At 47.5% G+C, this 22156-nt stretch overlaps 1 protein-coding gene across 5 annotated transcripts in view; it reads right to left on the bottom strand.

Annotated features, from left to right (window-relative positions):
• The window catches only part of E2F3 (E2F transcription factor 3), a 40706-nt gene extending 23290 nt beyond the window's left edge, over nucleotides 1-17416 (bottom strand). For 2 of the 5 annotated variants that reach the window (XM_075083919.1, XM_075083918.1), the window contains exon 1: nucleotides 16989-17416. In XM_075083919.1, the coding sequence (XP_074940020.1) occupies nucleotides 16989-17327 (339 nt within the window). In that variant the 5' untranslated portion in view covers nucleotides 17328-17416. Of the gene's footprint in view, nucleotides 1-7705; nucleotides 7789-16419; nucleotides 16569-16988 lie in introns of those variants that run through there. The other 3 variants (XM_075083921.1, XM_075083920.1, XM_075083922.1) reach the window with 3 other exon arrangements.
• Nucleotides 17417-22156: the final 4740 nt, after the last annotated feature.

Below are 22156 nucleotides of genomic sequence, written 5' to 3' on the forward strand. Positions count from 1 at the left end.
GTTCAGAGAAAGCCCATTTGGCTTCTTGCACTGCTACCTTCCCCCTCTTTCCCTGCTATTTGCCTTGCTGTATAACCATGCAGTTATTACAACTATCCCACAGGCAATAGACAGCCAAGAGGGATTTTCCAGAAGCCTGGAGAAGTCTTCCAGTAGAATCCAGCACTAGAATATCACCTATTAAAGGCTGCACTAAAAGTTCATTTCTTTAAATAGATTTGTTCTCTCCAAAATCACCATATCAGTTCAGGCTCATGGGTTCTTCCACAAGTGTACCTTAATTTGTTCAGAAGATAAATTGTGCCTTCTTCACAAAAACCATAACTTTCTCTCTTGTGATCAGTACACCTCGGTACTTTTCATTTTTAAATGCAGTCCCACTTATGAGTCATCATTCCCTCCCCTCACACACACACGCTTTTCAGCCTCTCCTTTTCATCCTTTTCCTCTTGTTTTAGTAAAAGCTGTAGGTAGGGCAAACTAAAATAGCAAGTTTCACAACTGGACATAAGACATCCTTAAATTTAGATCAAATGAGCTCTTTCAAAGTATATGGGATCTTGCCGTCCAGACAGATTTGTAAAAGCTACATATAATTAGGGAAAGGAATAGGATCAAAAATAGCCTGTGTATGATGGCCTTTCTCAACAGTATGTGAATAGGAAGAAAGACAGCCTTATTCTCTTAGCAGCAGGAGGAAGGGTAAGACAACTCAGGGCAGCCATGGGAAGCCCCCACCAGCCTGTAGGCTTACTCTGTTGCTAAAAAGCCTAGGTGTGCGATAAATTCCCAGAAACTCCTCATTTTCTAAACTAATTGTTTTCCCAACCCTAATTCCTTACTACATCAAACTGTAAAGCCAAGATTACCCAAGAAAACTTGACTACATTTCACTATCTGAGGTTGCAGGTTTTTATCCAAGGTGAAGCAAAAGCACCTTAAACACAGTCTTAGACGAAAGCTGCTTTGCCAGTCATTGGTTTGTCTTGGAAGTATAAAATTCAAAAAACCCAAGAACCTGTCATCTTGCCTTGACATCCATAACTTCTACCCTTTCAACAGGCGCCTGTTGATGATAGCAGCAAGACTCTTCTTACTCCTGACTTCCCTCCCACGCTTTGCTCTGGCAAGAAGCCCTCACACACTCTGCACTAACTTGGAACAAGTTCTGCAGCGCGGCCCTCCGCTTTCCACAGCGAACTGGAAATTTTGCGTCCACTTCAGGTAAATGTTTTATTGAATTAAAATCAAGAAAGTAAATATGGCAGAGTTACAGTGTTCCTTGTGTAAAAAAACTGAATTCCAAAATAAATAGGAATGCTACACAGCTTTCACATTTTACTATGCTGCAAATGTTTCGATGCACAATGGTGCTAAAGAAAGTATCGGCAGAAAGATGGAAATTTTGGCAGCTGCTGTGGGGAGAGCTGAGGCTTCTGGCAGTGGGCAATGTGTGGAAAGATTGTGAGATAAACACATCTGAAGTTTTATGCTGAACTAATCGATAATGATACAGTTACGTTCAAGATTAGGCAATATATTAAAGTGATAACTCTTATTTTGCAGGCCTGTTAGTTGAAAGGATGTCTCCAGAGTTCGTACCACACTAGTTGAGTTTGCGTGTCAAGGTTTCCGCACAACCACAATGATATACCTCCTTTCAAGCTGAAGATGAAATTCAGCAGTGTATTTTGATCACAAAAGCTGAATTCTGTAGCAGCATGGAAAGAGCAGGGCTCTGGGTGCTCTCGCCACCACACAGGCTGGCTTCACCTCTCCCCTTGAGGGGCAGAAAGGAGACTTCGCTATGAGTGCAGTCATGAAACTTAACCTTCCCTGGTGACCTTTCCATATGACTAGCATTCATTACCACTTATCTGACCAGAAGCTCTAGGAGCCTTCCCACATTCATAACTCATGCAAGATAAGCCCCTTGGCTGTGGCTATTGGCAGTAAAAGCCACCCCAATTGCTATCTCCAGGGATTTTCTGTGACCTCTCACCCAAGACCACAATGCCTTTACTTTCATCTGTTAAAAATCAGCCACGTTAAAGCCCTGCTAAGAGCAACTGTAGCTGTCAAATCAGCACAGCCAGTCTTTCCTCAGGACATATTTCCTGATAGCAATGATTTCAGAGAAGGCCTCCAGTATTACAAGCTCACTCTACATACATAACTTCTAGGCACAAATTGCATTTTTATCTTCACCTACTCCAATGCCAGCCATCAGACTGTAATGAAATTGCATGTAGCCTGGGAGCCTTGGTCAGGGACTAGAAGCCAAGTGTATGAGACACGCTACAAACAGAGCACTGAGAAAACGCAGATTCTCAGTTTAAGGATCTCCTTTGTGAATTGAGAATATTTTCAGCCATGTTTTCTTCTCCATGTGCTCACAAAAACCCTAAACTCCCCCCAAGCCTTTAAGAGCTGAAAGACAGAGATGGAGAGAGTACGTGAGTTCCCTTCAGCCCTTGGGCACTGCCAGCAAAGCACCAGCAGCTGCACACGCTCAGTAACCTAAGCAGTAAGTAACAGCACAAAAGCTGCCTATTTCTTTACAGAGCCATCTGTTAGGTTTTCGATACGCACAACTCCACCCGACTCTAGGAGATGCTGAAGTCCTGCACTGAGCAAGGCTCTCGGTCTGCTGCCACACCAAGCGAGGCACCCCACACATGGGGAGAGCGGGTGGCCAGAGGGTGCGTGCTGGCATTTGAAACTGAGGGCGCACCTCGGCACCCCACTGCCAAGGGGGCAGCCCCCGCTGGCCGCCTCTGCCCCAGCCACGCTGCCAGCTGGGCCAGGGAGCTCGCTGGGCTGAAAACTAATCGCTCACCCAGTGTTAGCTTTCAGCTGGAACAGGTCCCTGGTCTGGCCAAGTGCAGGGCGGTATGAGCCCAGGCGCCAACACAAGGAGGCGGTGGGACCGCGTGAGCAGGGAGGAAGGGCAGCACGACCCTGTTCATGGCAGCACAGACTTGTATCACCTTAAGCTGACTGTGAAACCACATTCCCAAAGCGTCTCCCAGGATGGTTCCAGGAAATCCCTTCCATCGTGGGAAGCACTCCTAGTAGCACAGACCCAATCCCCAATTCACCTTTTCCTTCCTACCCCAGCAGCCAGTTAAGGCTACCCTGACTGTGAGAGGATTAAATTTCATTTCCGAGAACATGCAGATAGGAAGCAGGAGGATATTTTAGTTTCCAAGACAAACAGCCATTCCAGTGCTGCTGAACCAGAGCTAACACAGTCTGGGGAACGCTGGTGAGGAGCAATGGGAAGACCTTTGTCTCTCATTCACCCACTGCGGCTACCTGTCACAACTGGATTACTTAGGGCTTTAGTCCCTGCATGAAGCTAGTGACCATCTGAAGGATCTTGACATGGTATTTAATCCTCTTCTATATGTTACTGTCTTCAGTTATAGCAGGTAGTTTACCAAGCAGCACAACTGTTTAGTAATAACACATGGCTATAAAATGTAATATGCTGAAAGCAAGCCTTATTATATATACCCCAGAAGAGTATTTTCAGAGTGTAACAAGGAAGAAACTGGAACTATCAGTCAGCAATATTATCACTCTGCTCTCCCAGCTGGAGCTGCATCCATCAGACAGGCTGCAGAAAATAAGGGAGAACAAAGCTAATCAAATACTACCACCTTTCTTCCTCTCCGTTATTGCCTCTCCTAAGATTGACCACATTTGTGGTTAAATGCAGGGAGTCAAACTTCCTATAAGCAGTGTCGTTACGGTTCCAGATTTCCACTGTGGTTCAGCCATATCACAGCTCTGGAAAGGCACACTGGCATATGCTCAAACCACCACCTTCATTTGTTAAGGTGAGAAAATTCCGTATTGCAGCTGAAAAAGGTTCTTACCCAAATCACCTTGCTGACCTGCCTTCTTAAAGGTCTTAATACCACACTTTAAAAAAAAAAAAAAATCACTTTGTTGAAATTGGTAGTCTAGATAAAAAGACTTAGTGAAGGGACTGATGCAATATCGCTGTGCCAGGGGAGACGCAAGCAGCTAGTTAAAGCGGAGAAGCAGAAGCCCAGTTCCTCAGTATCCCCAGTGCACGCCTTGTTCCACTGCTCCCAAGAAAGACTCCTGCTTAGTCCTCACAAGCCCCAAGGCTGTATATATGTATACGTTGCCTTTTCTGTGCATGCAATCAAAAGCCTTCATCAGTTCTTTTGCAATTTGAAGCTCACATCATCGAGATCAGTAGTCCAATCTCAGCTGTAGCCAAGATGCTAGATGCAGCTGACTGATCCAGTAGTAGGTCTAGCAACTTGTCCCCTGAGAGGCTCTCAGAAAGCAAGTCTGAAGAAGCCACAATCTCCACAAAGTCACAGGTACTCCAAGCATCTGCTGGTAAATGCAGCCCCTGACAAGAAGAGAAGCTCCAAAGTTTGCCTTGAAAAAAGGATCAGCTCATTGCAAAAAGGACAGTGCTACATGCTGATCTTTGGACCATTTTTCTGAAGAGAAAAATCTTATCAGGATACCACAACCATGTGATAGTAGTCAAAGTAAACCTAAGAAATTCAAAGTTTTAACTCCGCCTCTGAAAACGATATGAAGCTAAGTGAAAGCTTAAGTTTTGCCACTCTATGCAGTTACACACAAGAACAAGGAAGCAACTAGTCATGGCCCTGATCAGTGTTACTATCCAAAAAATTCCAGTCTTACATGACTGAGGTGCAGATGCATGAGCAGGTGGACCTGTAGTGGCATGTGCATAAAGATGTCCCTCACGTAAGCGTGCTGCTGCATCAGTCCTGACCTGCAGGCCTACCTCCGTTCAGACTAATACACCTACTAAGTTACACTCCACATTTTCCCTCAGAGAAGAGTGGACCATGTACCTTCCCACACTCCTAATTCAAGGTTCTGGCTGGGAAGATCACTGTGCCTGCTCCATGCTGGGGCTCACACCCCACAGACCATGCAGTCATGGGGCAAGGGGGCACTCATACACAAGGCAGAGCAACAAAAAAGAAAAAGCATGGTCTCCAGCATTCAGGGAGAGGTGAAATACCTGCAGAAGGTGTCCAGCATAACCTTGCCGCAGAAGGAATGATACATTTTTGTATGATTTGTGCAACATTAACCAAAGTATCTGGGGCCAAAGATAGACAAAGTATCTGATGGTGGCTTTCCAGGAAGAAAGCAACCCTTTCAGGACCCTGCTTGGCAGGCAGGCTGTCCCTAGTCTTCCATGCATGCCATACTTGCACTACCAGTGAAAGAGCCAGGGCTGCCCTGGTGGGCAAGTATGTTTGCTGGGATCTTTATGCTGCTCCTCTTGTATCATTGCACTATTAAGCAAAGTTTAAGAAGTTCAAAACTATTCCAGATCTGGTGGCTTTTTCCGTTTCAACAAGGCATCACCATCAAACAAGTCAATAGGCAAGCTGAAGTATCTGATATTTTAGGCATCTCACAAATGCCTAGCGTTTTCTCCCTGCAAGGTCTTAAGGAGATTCCTGCCTTCTCTGTTGCCAGTTGAAAGAGTTTGGGGGCTGCTTTTCACATGCTGAGGCAAACAAGCTCTTCAAACACCTGGGAAAGCCACATTTCTCCACTTCAGATGAAGTGCTAGCCACAGATATAATGCCTGCCTGGTTCAGCTGGCACTGCTTCCCCCACTTCGAGGAAGTAGGGAAAGGTGTTCAAAAAGGCATTGAGGCCATTGAAAGAACTAAAGGGTAGTCAAGAAAAAAAAAAAAAAACAACAGGCAAATCTGAAGGGGAAAACAGAAAGGGTGAAATTGAGATTCTTTCTTACTAAACACAGAATTATTCAATAACTCCTGATTCACTTTGAGGCAGAAATACCTGATTTTTGGCCCTAAAGAAAAAGTCCGTCTTAGTCTCTGCATTGCAGATGAGAACAATCACATTTTTGCTTGCTCTGACTTATTGCTAAATTGATTATTCTCTACAACAGGGAAAGAGGGAGAAAGGAAGGAGATGGTAGTCGCCCTTATAAAATTCTATAAGAGGGTGAAAGAACTGAATGCATCCTGCTTTTCCTAGCAACCCTCTTTCCTAATTCTGAAGCAAATAAATCACACTAAGGATAGTATCCTGAACATATGGCTTTCTCTGAATAAGGGGAATTTGCCTGCCTACAAGCTTTCTTTTCTTTTCTTTTTCTTTAATTAAATATGTCAGTCTCTGGAATTCCCTACACATTTCCCTTCACAGCAAAGTGGGTTCCTACACCCCCACCCCTCCCCCCCAAAAAAAATCCCAACACAACACCCCCCCAAAAAAAACCCAACACAAAAACAAACCCCAAAATTTTGTATTAACTTCTTTCTGCCCACAGAAGGCTGTACCTAAGCTTAACGTCTAGCCAACAGCATGCAACCTGTTCACTACTGTTGCATTCACTTCCCACATATTCAGCAAAAGCATGATGTTACCAAACGAGAAAAGGGAAGGACTTCAGCACCCCAATGCCAGCAACAGCATATTTAGAGAATGGGTGACAGGCAAAAAATATTGGAGGTCTCCAGATGCTCTTGCACATTTCTTCACCAGCTCTCTTGTAAACACCTACAAAGCATGCTGCTCTAAGTGCAGCAACTCATGGGACACATTTTTATTTTGCCAGTTCCTTCTCCATGCACAAGACACTCTGTTTTGCACAGTCTGGACTTTGAATGCTCCCTGGTCTTTTGGCAGAGCAGCTGAACACTATGACCACCGGGAGGGGTGCTGTTAACCTCTAGATTTGGAAGACCCTTCTCTGCCGGGCCTTGCAGGCTCTCGGTTGCAAAGCAGTTGTTGCGAGGGCCCTGAGAAGGGGGAAATACCCCCTGAAGTTCCTCACTCCCCTGTGTGCAATCCAAGAAAGCGGCTGGTGGCCATTTGCAGAAGACGATCACAGAGAAATTTGCCAACAGGAATGAAAGGGTAGCGAGGATGCCAAAACACAATGGTCTGCATTTTTTTTTAAGTAACAAATAAAGCAAGCAACAAAAATGTGACTAGTAGTTGAAATCAGAAAGGAAATTGAAGTGATTTTATAGAAAGAAGTATGAACCAAAGCCATACCAAAAGCCACCTGCATTTTTCTCTATCATACACAATTTCCCATGTTCATTTATGTCATCTTCACGGTGTCAGTATTCGAGAGAACAATTCTCAGCTCAGCACGACAGAACAGTAATACCGACGGGCATGCAGAACATTAGCATGTTATAAATAAACTTCTAATTCGAGGTGGGAAAAATCATCAAGGCAGCTCTTATGATTAAGAACCAGAGAAAGAAAATGAGCAACTTGCTTATCTTTCAGGACACTGTCTTTCACAAAAAGAGCTTTTTCTAACCCCCAGTTCCTGAGGGGAAAAAAGAGTAAACCCAGCAAAACACCCACTGTCAGGACAAAGCAGCCAGTGACAATGCTATTATAATTTTTAAAGCCCTCCCTGCCCCCACCTCAAGTAGTAAGCTGTCTTTTCTACCAGCTCAAGAGGTTTGTGCTTAAAAAGAGTACTACAGCAGAGTTGTAAAGTTTCAGCTTCCTCTCACCCAACTCACAGCTTTACATAACTCCCAAGAGACGGTTTTAGGCTACAGATACTGCGCAAGCAGAAAGAACGAAAGAAAGAACAAGGTGCAGAAATATTACACAGCAATTTGGATCTGGGTTATTTGGAGCTACTTGATAAAAGTCTTACCATGAAAAGTAAAACTTTATTCTGCTGATCCGACAGCCAGGATTATTCGTGCTTGCGATAGCCTTGATCACCATCCTCCGTCTGCCCCACGCAGGGTTCCCTTCCCACCCCATCCCCGGTCTGCAAGGACAGATAACGCCCCACCGCGGCACGGCTGCCACCTCGGCTATTATTTCTGTTCCACTCCAGCATTGTCGCTCTTTACCAGCGTGCCACTTACTAAGCAATATTACAAAAATTTCTGTGAATATCTATGTTCACCATGAACCGGGATAATGGCCTCATTGCAATAGCCTTGATAAAAGCTCCAAAAAGACAGCTTTCAGATATCGCCACACAAAAGCCTTCTGTGAGAGCTGTAACCAACATCAATTCCTGCTATGCGAAGACATTAGACAAAGTGTGAACTAGCTTACTGTACAGGGACAAAAAACTGACTGTCAATGTGTGGGACCAATGCTGTCTAAAAACACGATGCTGGCAAGGCAAAATAACACCAGCATATATACATGGTAATTGCCATTTAATTCCAGAGTTAGCAGCACAAGAAAACAAGTACTGAAGGCACTATTAGGTTACTAGCATCACTCAAGATATTATAATGCCATATAATTCAATTTCTATCAGCTCTGTTTGGAAAAAGCGACCTTAAAACCAGTAGATGTTAAAAAAAAGCCCAAGCAGAGGACGAAGGAAAGCCCAGATTCCATTACAGAAGCAGTCAGAGAACACAGCAAACCCTTCAGACCTGCTCCTTAAAGCATGTATTTTTCCAGTATACCATAGACAACCTGACACATGAGAAACACCATTCCATGTATGGTACAAGATAAGACCCTTCCTGCACATCATTTTATGTTTTTACATACTTACACTGTGGTAGCACCCAAAAAGCCAGAAGTCTACTGTCAACCTAAATGGACCATGCCAATATAAATGGCAGGCCACGAGTTTACTTTTTTTACTTCCAGACCTGAAATTTGCCAAATGACACCTCTTAAATGGGAGCCTAGGTAGGAGGGATGCAAGCAAGTCTACATGCCAGTTTGTTTCCGAACAACATGCAAGGCAAATTTGAAAGTTTTAGAGAGATCATAGTACACTCACTCTATGGATAAGTGTTTCACTCTAAAATTATATCTGTACTTTAAAATGTGTAAAAATCATTAAATTCTACAGTGCAGATTCAGTGGCTTGCAGAAGAAAATTTTATCTCTTCCTGCACTCCAATTTTAGCAAGATTTTATAACTAACGGGTAGAACCAAAATTAAGAAAAAGTCATATTTAGAGAGAACTAGTACAGCAGATCGATAAGCCTGACACCATATATAAGAATTTGACTCTTGCACTGCATGGTGACAGCCACCATTGAGTCCTAAACCAGAGACTTTTAATGTCACCTTAATTAACAAGGAAGGAAGTTTGCCAATGAGTTTCTTCCCCCACCCCACTTTCTAGCAGTAAGTTATGCAATATGCAACAACCTTTGAACAAACAGCTGTACAACCACCAAAAAAAACCCAAACAAAACCAGAATAGTATTGTAAAGAGGATAAAGTCTTTCAAGAAGTTCATTAATGAAAATTACTTCTAGAATCTACGCATAGATTAACTAAAACACACATACCACAAGTTGGAGCAGGAATGCTGGAGCTGAAGCAGCCAAGGCTAGACAGACACCTTTTGTTATCCAGTTTCCTAATACAATTTACTTTTACTGAAAATAGTTGTTTACATGTTTTCTTTGAGTTTTCACAGATCTTTGCAAAATAGCTAGTGGCTCACAATGTCTACATGATGAGACTCTAAAATCCCATTGCAAAGATACAGAAATGAAAGCCAAAATAATAGCCTCTGCTTTTAACAGTGGCTTGTTCATATAAAGCTCAAGATACCAAGGACCCAACATCTGCAGTACTGCAACTGAACATCGAAGCACCAAATACCTTCCTAATAAGCAAGTCCTAGACCCCTGAAGTAAGGCACCTGAAAATGCTGTCAGCCATAGGCAGTGGTCACTTCTGGGCCTAGACGCAGCCACATACAAGTCGGATGAAATCTTGAAAGTAGATGGAGGTGGTCAAATTAAGTCTCCTAAGTTTAAGTCACTTAAACAAAGTGACAAAACAGGGTACTGGGTTTACTTTTAGAGGTAGGAATAAACAAAAGCCATACTTGCCCACATAACTCAGCACAGTCGCAGAAAAGATGCCAGCTGATTCTAGAAAGGTGATCTTCAATGCTCCGCCTTTCCTTCCTAGCTTAGTCCTAGGCAAAAGGCGTTTGGCACGAAAGTGTGAAAGCTTCAGGGCATGCACGTGCAGTAGTCACACAGCTAGTGCGTTAGTTTTCACACTATAACAGGTCAACAACTGTTCACATTCGTAAGTAGGACAGGAGAGACACAACACATGCCATTAACCTTAAGCAAGTTCAGTTTGCGCACCACTACCAACACATTTGCAATTAGTCATGTATGTACAAAAGGAAGACTAAAGTGCATGCAGTAGAACACTCCCACTACATAGCTGAGGCCATTTTCAGTATGCTCCAGCTTCATCACCATCTAGACAAACTCTTGTCTTCTCCCTTTGCAGGGTTTGCAGATGGAAATATTTACCATAGCTCACGTTGAGCCCACAAGGCATTTAGAACTCCACAAATGCCACGAGATCCAGCACATAGCAGCACCATCCAAGCAGACAGCATAGTACTTCAGGAGACACCCATGCCAGGCATAGCACTTCCAAGTGTGGTTTTGGACCAACTTACTTGAGGAAAACAGAAGTGAAATAGTTCCCTTTTAAAGATGTGATAAATTGGGCAATTTTGCCAAGTCTGTCTTCAAACAGAAGACAGAACTGGAATTGAAACTGAGTCCAAATACTTCAGCAGCAGCACCTCAGGCACTGCAACAGCCCCATCCTGGAGGCACCGGCAGGCTGCCTCCCTCTCTCCACACACCACTGCCCTGGACACATGAAGGGGGTTTCTTCTCCCTACAGCAAACAATTCTGCTCTCGAAAAATAATACAGGAAGTGATTAACTCTGCCAGCCAAAACAAAAGGCTGAAGTCCAACTTAGTCATTTGTAGGTTGCCACCATATATACGCTCTCACCGCTGCCAGCTGTAAATGAGATTATTTGCAGAGACTGCAAAACCCAGAGATTTAGTTACACCAAGACCACCTCTCCATCTGCCAAAGTCTTGCTCTGGACATGGCTGGATCTACAGTACCACCATTGGTGCAAGAAGCCCACCTGAACTGAAGTCACAGTCTCCAACTCATCCTTAGCAGGCAGCTCCTCCACAAGCCAGGATTAAAGCCTGAGCCACATTCCCACTCCTCCACACCAGCACCAGGACCAACCCTGCCACCAGAACCACAGCCATCAGACCAAAACGCACCTTCTGAAGTGAAGCCTGAAGGTTTGAAAGGTGTCAGACTTGAAGTTACTAAGAAAAGATCACATCTTTGCTTCTCACTCAGTTCCCCTCTTGGTGCTTTGGGGAACCTCTCGCAGCCACACCAGATTTACGGGCCCACGCAGGACAGGGGCTCCAAAGAGGAATGGTGCTACTTTGTTTTCGTTTTTGCAACTTACACTTTGTAATGAGCCTTTCCTACGGTAATCAGGTGCACCTGGCCCCTCTGCTCCACACCTCCTGTTTCCCACCCAGGGCCAGGTTAAGACCTTGTGAAACAAGCCAGCTCTGAAAGGGTCTCTGGCTCCTACTAAGCCTGCAAAGCGGGTCCACCATGTCTTCAAAACATCTTTTGAAGCTACCAATCCCCAGAAGCTTGGCAAGTAAAACCTCACAACTAATAGCCATGTTTGTTTTCAAGAATCATGTGATTATTTTTTTAAAGGACACTTCTATTTCACCATTAATAGCTTTCATTTCAGGAGAAATTAAATAGTCTATCACTCTTCAGCTTGGAGGAGACAGCTGAGGACAGAAGATAATGTATCATAAACTGTGTTGAGAAACATATGAGGAAATAATTTTCCCCTACCGCAGTATCCAATGACACTAGAGACAGCAAGTTCAAAAAGAAAAAAGGCAGAAGCAAAATTATTTTTTTTTTCCATACAAGATAACTAAATCATAGATAGAACTTGTTGCTACATGAGGTCAGAACTACAACTAGATGCAAACAGAGATTAGACAAAAATCGCAGGCAATTGGTAGCTGTAGAACTCATTGTAATCCCTGACCAAGGAAGTGCTCTCTCAAAGCAAGTAGTAGAAGGGCTGTCCTGTGCAAGCCCTCTTCTTGTGTTCCTTCCTCAAATGTTTGCCAGTCGTAGTCAGAGAAGCGGTAGGAGAACCTTTCATCTTGCAAAATACAGCGGTTCCTAAGTTTAAAGATTTTTTTTTTAATGCTTGCACGTACTAACAAATGAGCACACTGTAAAAATTCACAGAGCAGCACCAATGTACATGGTATAAAATGAGGGGGAAAAAATGCCTTTAATTGCGCAATCAGTTGAAGCAGCCTCTACAGAAGGATAAACTGGCCCTAAAGTGACTCATATCCAGCCTTTGGCAAGCAGGCTGGTGGCACAAGGAAGGTACATACCTTCATGGTCAGAACAGGCAAGAACGACTTCTGAAAATTGAGGCTCAGTAAGACGATTTAACACCTCAACACCACTGCATGTGAAAGCTCCTGCCTCCTTCCTTCATCTCACTCATCCCATCTTGAGCTATGTACACCCAATACCTACTGCGTGCCAGACCTAATTGCTCATGAGACCCAGCTATTTTACCTTATTAAAGCAGCAGAAAACCAACCCCAAGCGCAGAGGGGTGGGAAGAGCACTGCCAGGCCAGGAGTAGGATGAAGAAGGTGCTGCAGAGGAAACGATGAGGGAAAAGCAAGCCTACTCCTTCCATCAACAGTAAAGCCTTTGAGTGGCTCAGCTGCTTGCTCATGGAAACCTGCCAGAAGCCTTATCACCGTGGGGCAGGAAACATACTTCAGTAGTTCTGGTGCAGACGGAGCCACACCAGCATGGCTGGACTCTGCATGAGGATAGCAAAGCCACCATCAGTGAGCACGGCAAGCTACGGGCTATTCCTGTACATTTTTATTAGGATGCCTGCTTTCCACTAGATGCTTGTTGGCACAGTTAGGGCAATCAGGATTTATACCTCTTTGAACTCTCCTCAGACAGTGGTGCCAAAGGACCATGTGGTACCTCCTTGGGCTCAGAAGCAGTCTGTCACTGGAGGAGATGGATTTACACCAAAGAAACTCCTTTAAATGCTATTCAGAAAGCAAAGGCCCCAGTCTCATGCTCGCATTCATTCCTATTGAGGCAAAGAAATAGGAAAACAGCTCTGCATATGAAAACACCTATGTCTTCTACCCAGACAAAACTTTTTATTCCTGCAAAATAAGGAAAAGCTACTGGTTAACTACCCACTTCTTTCAGCTTATAGGTTATAGGTTTTTCTCTCATACCTTAAATTCTTGTTCAGCATTTATGTCCTATTCGGCCTGCTCCTTTACCTAACACCTAAGAGAAAGGCTGTGCACTACCCCATTTTTCTCCCCTTCCAGCTGTGACTTGCTGAGAAGGAAGGAAGAAGAGGTGCTTTCTAAACTACCAGAAAAATGAGAGAGGTGCTAAGTATTCAGTTCGGAAATGTAAATCCTCCCGCCCCCTTCTGAAGTATGCCGAACCAGCCTCTCCACAGCTCATGTCATCTAAAGGCCACAGGAGTTCTCTAAAGATATTCTTGTTAAGAGGATTTAGCCCCTTTTAAAAAGGACTTAACATGTGGGTGGTGTCTCCATTTAAGCATTTTCTCATGGCTAAGAAAATGGCCCTCTTCTTAAAGGCTTATCTTTATAACCCAAAGACAGTAAGAAATTCTCCACTATTTGAATTAGAAACATTTTGAGCAGCTTGCTTTTATAGAAGCCCCATTTTTAAGTACTGGGATTTGCAAATGGTAGTGACTTTCTCACACCAAGCGAGAAGCTAACACCAGCAAGAATGTTTTTGGGGTACCTTGCCAAACATTAATTTCTCCCATGTTTTCATGAGGACCCGAGTGGATTCGCAAACTTGCTGCCACCAAAAGAGCATGGTGTCACCAGTCCTGTGCCCTCTCCCTGGCCACCGCCTTCCCTTGGTGGTCCCTAGCACTTACCAGACCTTCCATTAGCTGGTTCAACCTGCCTGCCCAGCAGAAAGCCTTTTATTTATTTATTTTGGTGAGGGTTAATTTTCCATCCTGGGAAGGCTGAGCTTCCAGAAGGGAAGAAGGGAAGTGGCACCAGCCCCCGGCAGGGCGCAGGAAGGCAGGGGAGGACACAGGACCGCCTGCCCCTTGCAGCAGCACTGACCCCGTCTCCAGAGGCACAGGCTTCCCACAGGAGCACAAGCTGATGGTTGCTTTGCAAGGGTTAATTCTTCATTACCGCTTGTGTTTAAGCCATGGCAGGGGTTCAGATCTGCCCGGTAACACTTTCTATTAACTCCACAGGAATCATGAAAAAGCTCCTCAAGTTGAAAGGGCAGGCAGCCTGGGTCACAGCCCCCCAGAGCCCAGGACTCACCAGGGTACCAAAGCCCGGTTAGCAACCTTCAGTTGCAGGAGCCGCTGCACCAGGCGGCGACAGAGCAAGGAAGAGGTTTTGGACAGTGTCAAGACACCTGCCTGGGAGATGGAGTGTGCAAGCTCATCTCTCTGGGGCTGGAGCCGCCTGTTGTTATGGACTAGGCTACCCTTCAAAGCTTTTCCAGCACGGTTACACTTACACAACCATAAACTAACAAATTCCCAGAGGGGAAGCAGCTTGCTTCGGCAAAAGAAACTTTTTCATTTGCTGCTATAGGCAAACACCCCACTGAACAGGCTAAACTATACTGCTGTACTGACTCTTTTCCAGTCATACCATAGTTTATATTTGGAAGTGATGGGTGGCCTGCCACTGCAGTTACATCTGCTAAGATAAGAGTATTTTCATAACCCTAACCAGCGCAGGTGTGCAGGCCAAATTTTAGACTTATCCCTACAGTCTTTTGCATAGCAGGGCCTTGTTTTCATCTGGGGGGTCTCGGTCTCCATGCACTACTTGCAACTCAACTAATCAAGCGCTAAATTTATATTGGTTCTGCTCGCCTGAGCTCACTGCTTCAACCAGCCAGCGTTTTCTCACTCTTCTCACCAGTCTCCGATACCAGTTTCTCAAAACAGCTCAGCTAGGAGCCAACCGGGAAAACACCCTTGCCTCCCAGACCCAGAAATCCTCTGTGAGTTTTGGGAAAAACCAGGTGGGAGCCGGGGAACTGTGAAAGGGCTGGTTTGTCTCCCCACCAAGCGGTTTGTGGAACAGAAAGACAAGGCAGAGCACTAGGGCACATCAGCCTTAATTCCCGAAAGATGGGTCTGCAGCAAACCAGCAGGGCTCCAAGAAGGGCACCCACATGAGCACGGCTGTCAGGGCAGAGCAGGATGCGCAGCCCCTTTCCTGGCACGTGCCATGGGTGGCTTATCGCCCTGGGAGGGTGCCAGCTCGAGCTTATAGATACCGCTGGCCTGACCACTCTCTTCCTCCCCCATCCCACGTCTCTCCCTGAAGCAGAGGGTACGCATGGGGGCTGAGGGTACACAACAAACTCACTACTTGTGTGGGGACTTATTTGCAGGCGGATCCCAAAATTGCCTTCCTGCTTTTAAGTCTTTAAGGGGGGGGAAGAAGACTTCCTAGACTTTTATGGCCAGGAGTTTCTCCCATTAAAGAGGTAAACACTATACCAAAAAAAAAAAAAAAAAGCACTAGGTGTATATTTCATGGTCTTGTAGCACCCATTAAGGAGGAATTTCAGGGGTCCCCTATGACCCCAACATCCCTCCCACAACGCTGGAAAAAAAACCTGAGAAATTATTCTCCCGGAGTCATCCCATTACAGGTATTCCTTTTTGTATTCGCTTAACACCACCTTCTAGGAATCAGACCTTTGCATGGGACTGCCAAATATTTACAAAGCAGCTTGAATCAGCCTGCTTGACATCCACCTCCATTAGGATATGCTGAGGACCAGGAGTGATGAAAAAAATCAACTATCTTTTACAGCAAAGATACATATATTTTTAAAAAACAAATAAATTTAAAAATGCTTTGGATGAGATTTAACGAGCCTTGAAACTTCCATTGCTACCTCAGCAACCAACACCTGCACAAACCCACGCGAAAGGCAGCTCCTGCCATCCCCACGGTGTCCCAGCGGCACGAAGGTGCGAAGGCTGCTCCCAAGCTCTCGCAAAACTATTTCAGAATTCCAGCAGCATCTGATACCTGGACCATCACCGACCGGGGGCGGGGAAGGGGGGGGGGGGGGCCGGGATGGGGGAAGGTGTGTGGGGGGGGTGTTAAACCCCCTTTTGCCCGGGCAGGGGCGCACCGGGGCGGGAGGGGAAGAGGCGGGAGGGAGTTTCGGGATCCCACGCCGCCGGGCGGGGGTCGTGGGCGCCGGCGGGGTGAGCCGCGCCCTCCCCCGCTCTCCAACTCGGCGGAGCCCACGAGGGCCAACGCGCACCCGAAAACAGCGAGGACAAAGAAAACCCCACGAGTGGGGGGGGAGGCCGGAATATTTTTTGGGGTGAGGGGGAGGCGGAAATTTTGGGGGGTGGAATTTGAGGTGGGGGGAGGGAGGATCGGTGAGTGCCGCCACCCCACGAGTCACTGACCTGCTGCAGGGGCATTTCCGCGAGCGGCGGGGGCCGGGGGCGGCCGGCCGGCGGTCGGGCTGTCCCAGGCCAGAGGGAGGAGGAGGAGGAGGAGGAAGCGGCGTCCCCCTCCCCGCCCGCCCCGGCTCCCAGTCACAGCCGCGGCCTCCGCGCACGTGTGCCAGACGTCACCGGCGGCTCCGGGGGTGAAGCGGAGACACCGGCGGGGCACGGCCCGGCCCCCCGCCCCGGGGTACGCGGGGGCCTTTCCCGCCGCCGCGCTCTTTGCACCCCTGCGGCGGGACCTGGCAGGGGAGGCTTTTATTTTCCTACCCCCCTTTATTTTTTTTCTGTTTGTTTTTTTTTTTTCTCCTCCTTTTAAATCAGACCCGGCAGCGGGGGGGTGGGAAGGAGGCAGGAAAGTTTATTGCAACAAAGCGCTGCCTCCGCCTTTCCTGCCCTCTCCCCCCGCCCGCCCCCGCCCGCCCGTCCCCGGGCCCGGACGGCGGCGGGGAGAGGGCCCTGCCTGGCGCTGATCCCCCACCGTCCCCTTCACCCTCCCGCGGGGACGGGGGAAAAAACAAAATTACCGGGGGGCGGCCTCCGCCTCCGCCGAGAGCGGGCTGCAGCAGCGCCGTCCTGCCGGCGGGTCCGTGGGGGGTGCAGTACAGCGAGCTGCCAGCGGGCTGGCCCCCATCCGCCGCCGGGGCAAAGGCACCGGCAGCCTGGGAAGCGGCGGCGGCAGTGCAGGAGGAGGAGGAGGAGGAGGAGACAACACAGGGCGCCCCCGCCGCCGCGCCGGTGCTGCGGATCTGGATGAAGGTGCCGGCGGCAAAGCGGGCCGGGAAGGCGGCGGGGGCTGCTCTGGAGTCCGTGGACGGTGCGGGCGGCGGCGCTGCCGGGGCCGGCTGCTGGAGTCCCCTTCTCATCCTTCCCTCCGGGTCTGTCCCCGCAGCCGCGTCTCCTCCTCCCCCCGTCCCTCCCCCCCCGGCCTTCCCAGCTCCTTTCCTCCTCGATGCCGAGGCCCCGCGCAAAATACTGGGGGCTGCGGGTGCCGGGGGGGCCCCGGCGGCAGGATGCGGGGTGCCGGGGGGGGACGGAGGCGGCGGGGCGGGCAGATGCGGCGGATGGAGCGGAGCCGCTCCCGCTGTGTGGGGCCGGCTGGAAAATGGCTCCAGGAAGCGGCGGCTGCTGACAATGAATGAAGGGAAAGGAGACGGGTTACGCGCCAAGGGCCTCCCGCGAAACTCGGATTTCCCGCCCTCTTTTCAAACCAAATTTGCATGGCCCCGCCCCCGGGGCGCGCCCCGCCCGCCTCGCCGCTTCATTGGCCCCCGCCGCCTTCCCCGCCGTCCAACGGGGCGCCACCTCCCCGCCCCTCTTCCTTCCCACTGGCCCCCGCCGCCGGCCCGGGGCGGCCGCGATTTGCATGCCTCCCGCCGATTGGCTGCGGGGGCGAGGCTGGGGGATTCCCCCGCCGAGGAGCCGGGATCCCGGTTCGCCGGTTCCCTGACACTGACAGCTGCGGCGGCGCCGGCCGCAACGTGCCCGCCGCGGGGGCCGCCACGCCCCTCGGCCACGCCTCTCGGCGCCGCCACGCCCCTCAGCCCCAATGTGCTCACCCCCGGGGCGCAGCGTGGGGCTGGGGGGTGCGGGGGGAGGCCGCCGCTTTGCAGCCCCGGGAAGGCGCTGGCCCGGCGGACGTGAGGAAACCCTGCCGCTGCGGGGGCGCGGGGAGTTGGGTGTGTGGCCCCGGCGGCCCCCTTCCGTTGGGCCGGGATTCCGGCACCTCCGCTGCTCGGAAGGGGTCAGCTGAGTTCTCGCCCCGGTTTGCTCGGGAAGGCACCGGCCTGTGCAGGTGACGGTTTTAGGGAGCCGTTCAAAGGCGTCCCGATGCGGGATTTCATGCTCTGGTAGCTGGAGCAGTGCTTTCCGTCGTCGTTGTACTTCTGCACCCAAAAATCTTCAAACCAACCTCTCTGAGTCATTTATTTATTTATTTATTTATTTTTCCCAAAAAGAGAGCACCCACCAAAATATTCCCTTCTCTCAGGATCTGTATTACCGCCAAGAAGGAAAACAGTGGAACTGTGTCCACCAGCTCTTTCCACTTTCCGGTCAGCATCTTCACCTATTAAACACACCCTAAACCTAAATAACCCCTTAACTTATTAAGTCCCCACTACCCCTCACTCAGCACCCACTACCCACACCCATTTTTCCCATGGTTTTTTTGCCCCCTCACACCCTGCCGCCAGTGCTCCCAACAGACGTGCTGCAGGCTGCCCATCCAGGCTGACGCTGCTGAATCAGGCAGATGAAGACCCTTTCCCTTGGTAACCTTCCCCATGCCCAACACTAGCAGGTACACAAACAAGTTGTTCTATCAAGGCTGCAACCCTGCCCCTGGTTCCCCCCAGTCTGGCCCTGGTTCAGGGCCAGAATGGACGCCTACAGTGTGATGCTGTTGCACGTAAAACGAAGGCATCGTCCATTCTGGGCATGTTTTCCACGAAAGGAGGAAATTCAGCTCTGTTTGGCACTGGAGAGGCCTTGATTAAGCTACTGCATACAATTTTGGGCACAGCACGGTAGGGAAGGTACAGCCTGAAGAGAATCCAGAGGAAAATAAGAACAATAAAACATGGTCAGAAAAAATGTGTCCTACTACAAAGGTTGGCTTTTGTTTTGTCGGGGTGACAAGTAGGGGAAGAGGACATGGCAGTGGTGATCAGATGGACAAAAGGTCCTAAAAAGACTGCTCTTCTTCCATAGAGAAGGTATTGGACTTTTTAAGCGATATTAGATTTAATCTAGATAATTGGGGATCAATAGATGTTGAAGTGAGGAAACCCAGCAGCAGCCTACCCAGGGATACTGCAGGTTCTTCAACAGATGAGGAAGACTTCTTTTAGGGGTGATGCAAGTTTGAGCTGGACCAATCCAGGACCTTTCCAAGTCTAAATGCCTTTCCAAGTCTTCATTACTGTCCTTCCAGACCAGGCAGGAACAGGGCTTGACTGAAAAATGCCATGTTCTTCTGCAGAACCTTAGCATTGTTTAAAATTTTATCTAAATCTGCAGTTCTGCTGCTGCAGACCGCTCCTAAGGAGTCAGCCAGCAATGTCCAACTTTGTGCCCATGCACAACGTGCAGCAGCTGAGAGCTGTGCCCAGCGCGCCTTGGCCACAGCAGCTCTGGCAGCACCTTGCCAGCCGGCTGAGGCGTATCCTCAGCAGAAGCGGGGAGAAACACAAATCTCTCCCTACTGCAGAGTTCATCTTCAGTCTTCTTCTGGAGCGCCTTTTATGGTTTTCCTTTGCCATGGTCTCTGCCATCTTCAGCTAACTACCCACCATGCGAGGCCGACCTACACCAGGACTCGCTGCCTCGCAGCAGGAGAAGGTTACTTGGGCACATCGAGGGCCAAAGCAGGGCAGAACCTGAGGAGTGAGGACAGCAGGTGAAGGGGGAGGGAAAAGCCCAGATATAGAGAAATGTGCGGGCAGGTGGGCAGCCAGCTTGCTCATAGTTCAAAATAAAGATTTTTTTTTTCCGCATATAGAAATGGTAACACTAAATTGCTTTTGAGTATCCTGGAGGAAAAGGAATGGAAATCACAGGAAAGAACAGTAACCACGGGCAGCCATGAAAGGAGTAAAGGGGACTCTTCAGGAAAGAGAGGAGAGGGAAAAAAGGCATCCAGGAAACAATGTGGATAGAGACAACAGCATTCAAAAAATAAAAATAATTTTAAAAACCCCCAAACAAACAGCAAAAAAGGGGGAGAAAAGGAAATAATCAAGGGTCCTGCAAGATGAGGAGAAGAAACATGGGACATGATGTTACATCATAAGGATAAAAAGCAATAAAGAAAGAAACGAGGTACAAACATAGCAAAGTGATGACAGCAAAGAGTCATTAGAGCAGACCTTTAAAGAGAAAGAACTGAGAAAGACTAAAGTATAAAAAAGCCATGTAGATATAGTAGGAATAGCCAGGATCCCAGGAACAGAAACAAAACACAGTCAAACAGAGGGAGCAAAAGAGGCAGTGCACAGTTTAAGGGACGGTACACTTCAGAATTCACTTTCCTATATTGGTTCTTTCATTCTCTAACTTTCTAGTAGCTCATTACACTGCAAAGGGCCTAAGTCAAGCACCTGAAATAAAGTAAAGCTAAACTATTAACGGTTAAATCCAGTATTTTTTCTTTGTGTGGTGTTTTACTTTGTGAAGGAAAAGGGCCTGGCTTAGTGCATAAAAAAGTTTAAAAAGTTTTCAAGAAACAAGCAAAACCCTGTTACACTCAGAAGGATGCTTTAGCTCAACCACAATAAATGCAGAAAGGCAACATCTACTGTTACATAAGAACAGAAAGTAAATCCTTACCCCAACAGGAGAAGAAACTCTGCCAGGTAGCACTTCCCTGTAACCGGATGTAAAAAGCTAGTCCCAGAAATATGCACCAGCCTAGCGGGGTGGCCAGGACGTGTGGCCCATATGGCCTGAATGGGAAGGTCGCATGTTCCTGTCTTCTGGAAGTGGAGTTCTGCTGTGCCTGTGGTGGGGCTGGTGGAGAAACTTCAAAGAAATGCATGGGGTTCATCTGAAAAGCAACTTTGCTGTCCATAAACTGGCTTGTGCAGAAACCACTGCTGTGTGTTTTCTTTAAATACAATTATGTGGCAGATATTTCAGTTTGCAGTGGGACCTATTAAACATGTAATTCATTTGCTAGAGCTAACCGAAGGAACCTAAAGAAAGTGGAAAGTAAAACATGCGTAAGAATTGTACAGAGAACTACAGAAAAGAACCTAATTGCAGGCCCAAGCACTTCTGTTGGTCTATAAACAAAAATATTCTGCCTGCTGGGATGTCATCAACCACATACCTATTGCAGAGAAAATACCCTGCAGAACTCAAAAGGCTTAGGAGATACTATAACTGAGACTTATATGCAGCTGTGATTTATCTTCCCTTTTGAGTATGGTACTATGGTACTATGCTACTATCTTTGTGAGCAGCATCTTCATCTGTATGATGATATGCAATTTTACCCACAGTGTCATTTAGGGAAAAGGCTGCGTTTGTCCTGGAAATGGATGGACCTGTGTAATAAGGATTGCTTTCTTTGGGATTCTGACTGTTGTTGCAGGTAGCGGAAGCAACAGCAGAGATTAAGCTTTGCCTTGATGTTAAAATGGGTAAAAGCTGCCCCAGACACCTGGATTCTAATGCAACTTCTCCCATGGAGGAGATTCTGGACAATGTAAAAATGAAGACTGCAAAAAAGATCCTGAGTTAAAAAACCTGTCTCTACAAAAGGTTCAAATAGTAATAGACAGTAAATAAATGTATAGCCCTGCATATGGCATGATTATAAGGACAGAAAATACTGAACAACTACTTACTACATCCTTCATACTGAATGAAGAATTGTGCAGGAATAATGTTCTCATAATGAAAGACTGCATCATTATGCATATATGCAAGGAGCTGAACGGAGATCATACAAAAACCACTTTCCTAATTATTAAGCTTGAAGAACTCAGTTTCTTAAATTTTGGAGATTGACTTCACAAGCATCAAAGGAAGAGTTGAGAAGGCAGGGATGGGATTATGTGCTCGTGATCACACATCTGGAACACAACTTGCATGAGAGCAAATGGACATCTGGAGGGAATACTGAGAGTGGTGGGATATGTGCTTCCTGCTGTCACTGAAAGTGTGACACCCCATCACCCAGGTCATTAAA

The sequence above is a fragment of the Phalacrocorax aristotelis genome, chromosome 2 (assembly GCF_949628215.1).
Source record: "Phalacrocorax aristotelis chromosome 2, bGulAri2.1, whole genome shotgun sequence".
Taxonomy (NCBI): domain Eukaryota; kingdom Metazoa; phylum Chordata; class Aves; order Suliformes; family Phalacrocoracidae; genus Phalacrocorax; species Phalacrocorax aristotelis.